This window comes from Lactuca sativa, chromosome 2 (genome assembly GCF_002870075.4).
Source record: "Lactuca sativa cultivar Salinas chromosome 2, Lsat_Salinas_v11, whole genome shotgun sequence".
Classification (NCBI taxonomy): domain Eukaryota; kingdom Viridiplantae; phylum Streptophyta; class Magnoliopsida; order Asterales; family Asteraceae; genus Lactuca; species Lactuca sativa.
Window position 1 is genome coordinate 211,937,924 of NC_056624.2, and position 3,186 is coordinate 211,941,109.

General features: G+C 33.1%; 1 protein-coding gene across 1 annotated transcript; it reads right to left on the minus strand.

The window, feature by feature from the left end:
• Positions 1 to 1,070: 1,070 nt before the first annotated feature.
• Positions 1,071 to 2,745, minus strand: LOC111912204 (uncharacterized). Its single transcript, XM_023907927.1, has 2 exons — positions 2,009 to 2,745; positions 1,071 to 1,761 (listed from the first exon to the last, which is right to left on the minus strand). The coding sequence occupies exons 1-2, from the start codon at positions 2,743 to 2,745 to the stop codon at positions 1,071 to 1,073; spliced, it is 1,428 nt and encodes a 475-aa protein (XP_023763695.1).
• Between the last annotated feature and the right edge of the window lie 441 nt (positions 2,746 to 3,186).

Sequence of the window (3,186 nt, forward strand, 5' to 3'; positions counted from 1 at the left end):
AAGTACTCTTATATATATATATATATATATATATATATATATATATATATATATATATATATATATATATGAGGTAGGTTTAAATGTTTCTCACATCTATTGTCTGCTAGAATGCACCAATAAAAATTGAGTAAACATTAAATGTATATTAAATGATATCCGTATTTATAATTCCTTTTTATGGAAACTAATTTAATTCGTCATTAATGTCAATAATAATATTTTTTTAGAATGAATTCATATATAAAATAATAAGAGTGTATTCTATGAGAACGAGAGTATATTTTACTAGAATATACCCCCATTTTTCATATTGCATACAACTTTATTGTATTTTAAGTGAGTGAGTCCTGAAATAATGTTAGTGCTGACATAAAAACCTAGATACGAATTCATTCTGAAAGAATATTATTGTTGACATTAATGACGAATTTAATTAATTTCCATAAAGAGAAAATTATAATTATGGATATCATTTAATATACATACAATTATATAATTATGGAAACCATTTAATATCTATCATTATTTAATTAAATAATAATATAATTTTACTAAATTCCTATATATATATATATATATATATATATATATATATATATATATATATATATATATATATATATATATATATATATATATATATACTAGCCGTTACCCGCGCTAAGCGCCGGTCGGTAAAGAGTTTCTTTCGGAAGATAATTTTATCAGTGATGATTAGTTTCCTTTAGACATGTGCTATTCATTGCGGCCATTTGATAGACTATTTTGTGTCGAATAGTTCATTTCAACGAATAGTTTCTTGCTAGGTGCATAGTCATATAATACGACAGAAGTTGAGTCTAAATTTAGAATTTCATCTAATAGTTCATACTTGATTTTACAATATATATAAATAACAACAATTTTGAATAATGTAGTTTTTTACATTTATAACATGTCCAAGATATAAACTACACCAATCTACAATCATGTTGCTTCATCTGCTAGCCCTATATTAAATATCAAATGAGTATCTAAGATACATATTTGAAGAAATTGTAAAATAATAAGTTGTTGATTGTACCTTGTTAATCACATAAAACTTCTTTGTAAACAACGTTTGATGTGTAGATTTCATCATTATCAAAAGTTTTTTCTGGCTTTACTAATACCTTGGTATTGACACGTGATATTCCTCTGGACAACGCCGCATAAAGTTGGCCGTGTGAGATCAATACCGATTCTGGCAGATAAACACATACATTTGGAATTGTTTGTCCTTGAGCTTTATTGATTATCATGGAGAAACTAAGCTTAATTGGAAATTGCTTTCTCTTTAGTTTGAATGAGAACATCTCATCGTCAGACGGACACAGAGGAATTCTTGGTAAAAACACTCTTTTTCCAGCATGTTGTCCAACAACTATCTCTGCATCAATGACATTTTGTTGGAAAGCTCGACATATCAATCTGGTGCCATTACATAGCCCATTTGAAGGATCGATATTTCGCAAAAGTATTACTGGGCACCCAGTTCTTAACCGAAGATAGTGAGGGGGTACACCACTAACATTTAGCGAGTTCAAATATTCTATCGGATATAAGTTATTTTTGTCATCTTCTGCTTCATCAAAACTGTAGTAAACTTTTTGCTCGCCAAAAAATCGTTCGATCAACTTATTATTAATCTCATCAACACTTTCATTTTTAGTTGACAATATTGCCCTCGAAATGATAAATTTTGAATCAACCCGTTGGATTGCAAAGAAGGAAATGTTGCTTCAATAAGAGCGTCCACAGAATTAGGTTTATCAGTGTATGGAATGGACATGTTATCAGGTATACGAATAAAGGACTCGTCCAATGTTTCCTCCTTTCCATCACCGACTCGTAATAAGAAATCAGAAAATCTTGGGTCATTTACCGCTCACATGTTGATATTTAATCGAAGCCTTTTAACTGAAGCCCATAGAGGTGACATTCGTAAGCTAGACTCCACAATTTGTGGTTGAGTGCCACGTCTCACGACCGACAACACTCGTCTAAAGTCACCTCCCATAACATTATCTTTCCACCGAAAGGGAGCTTCTCATATGTGATGTCTTGCATTGTCAGATCAACTACTTCTACTGCCTGTCTTTTAGCCATTGCTGCTTCATCCCATATGATTACCTTTTCCTTGCGAAGTAGCTGAGCTTTCCCGATTTGTTTAGTGATGTTGCACATCGATTTATTATAGGGATTGAGGGGAATTCCAAATCGTGAATGAGCTGTTCTCCCTCCTGACATGTTGTTAGCCGCAACACCTGACGTGACAGTTGCAAGTGCAATAAGTCCACGGGCACGAATATTAGCCAACAATGCTTTGTACAAAAATGTCTTTCCGGTTCCACCAGGACCATCTATGAAGAACACACCCAGAATATTTTCATCCACATGCCTCATTATCTCATTATATGCAAACTTCTGTTCTGGATTGAGAGAGTCTTGCGCATGTAAGTCTTCATTTTCCACATTTATAGAGTATTCTTCTTGCACCTCATGATAGCCTCTTGATTGTAAATCTATGTGTGCACTGACATTTGGAAGGTCGTAATCACTAAGCTTTTTACTCATAGATTCTAGGAAGACTCTAATGTTGATGAGGACCATATTTTGCACTCGTTCGGCACATCTATATTGTTTCCTATAATCTTGAGAAAGAGAATCATAGTGGTCGTCCCATAACTTGCGCACATTTCCTGGTTCACAAAAAATCAACATCGTCGCAAATAACCTTCTAAGTGCGCTGGGAAATTGAAATAAGGAAGCATTTACAAGACATTGTGATAAATTATCATCGGTCTCTATCAAACCTCTTTCAAGAGCTACTTTTTGAAATGTAGGGTGTAATAAACCATTGGATGTGTATAAATCTTAAAAGCAGGTAGGCCTAGTAATATGACATAAAAGCAGGCGTAGGTAGTATCTCTCTCCTTCAACTGGATTAGCATAAACAAGTTGATCAATCATTGATTTATGTTCCATGGTCCTCCAACAATGGTTGCTCCGATTCCATGTAAAATGTTTGGGAAAATCCTTATACAAATATTTTCTCGCATTGGCATCTTCTTTATTCTTCTTGAAAAATGTCATCAACATTGAATTTTTTCCTTTCTCCCTATAAACAATGTCTTCCACTCTGTCACCGTCCTTGAACCTAAC

Coding starts and splice junctions, on each gene's coding strand:
- LOC111912204 (XM_023907927.1), bottom strand. CDS start 2,745: ATGTTGATTTTTTGTGAACCAGGAAATGTGCGCAAGTTATGGGACGAC. Junction 1,762..2,008: donor TTAGACGAGTGTTGTCGGTC/GTGAGACGTGGC, acceptor CTCTTATTGAAG/CAACATTTCCTTCTTTGCAA.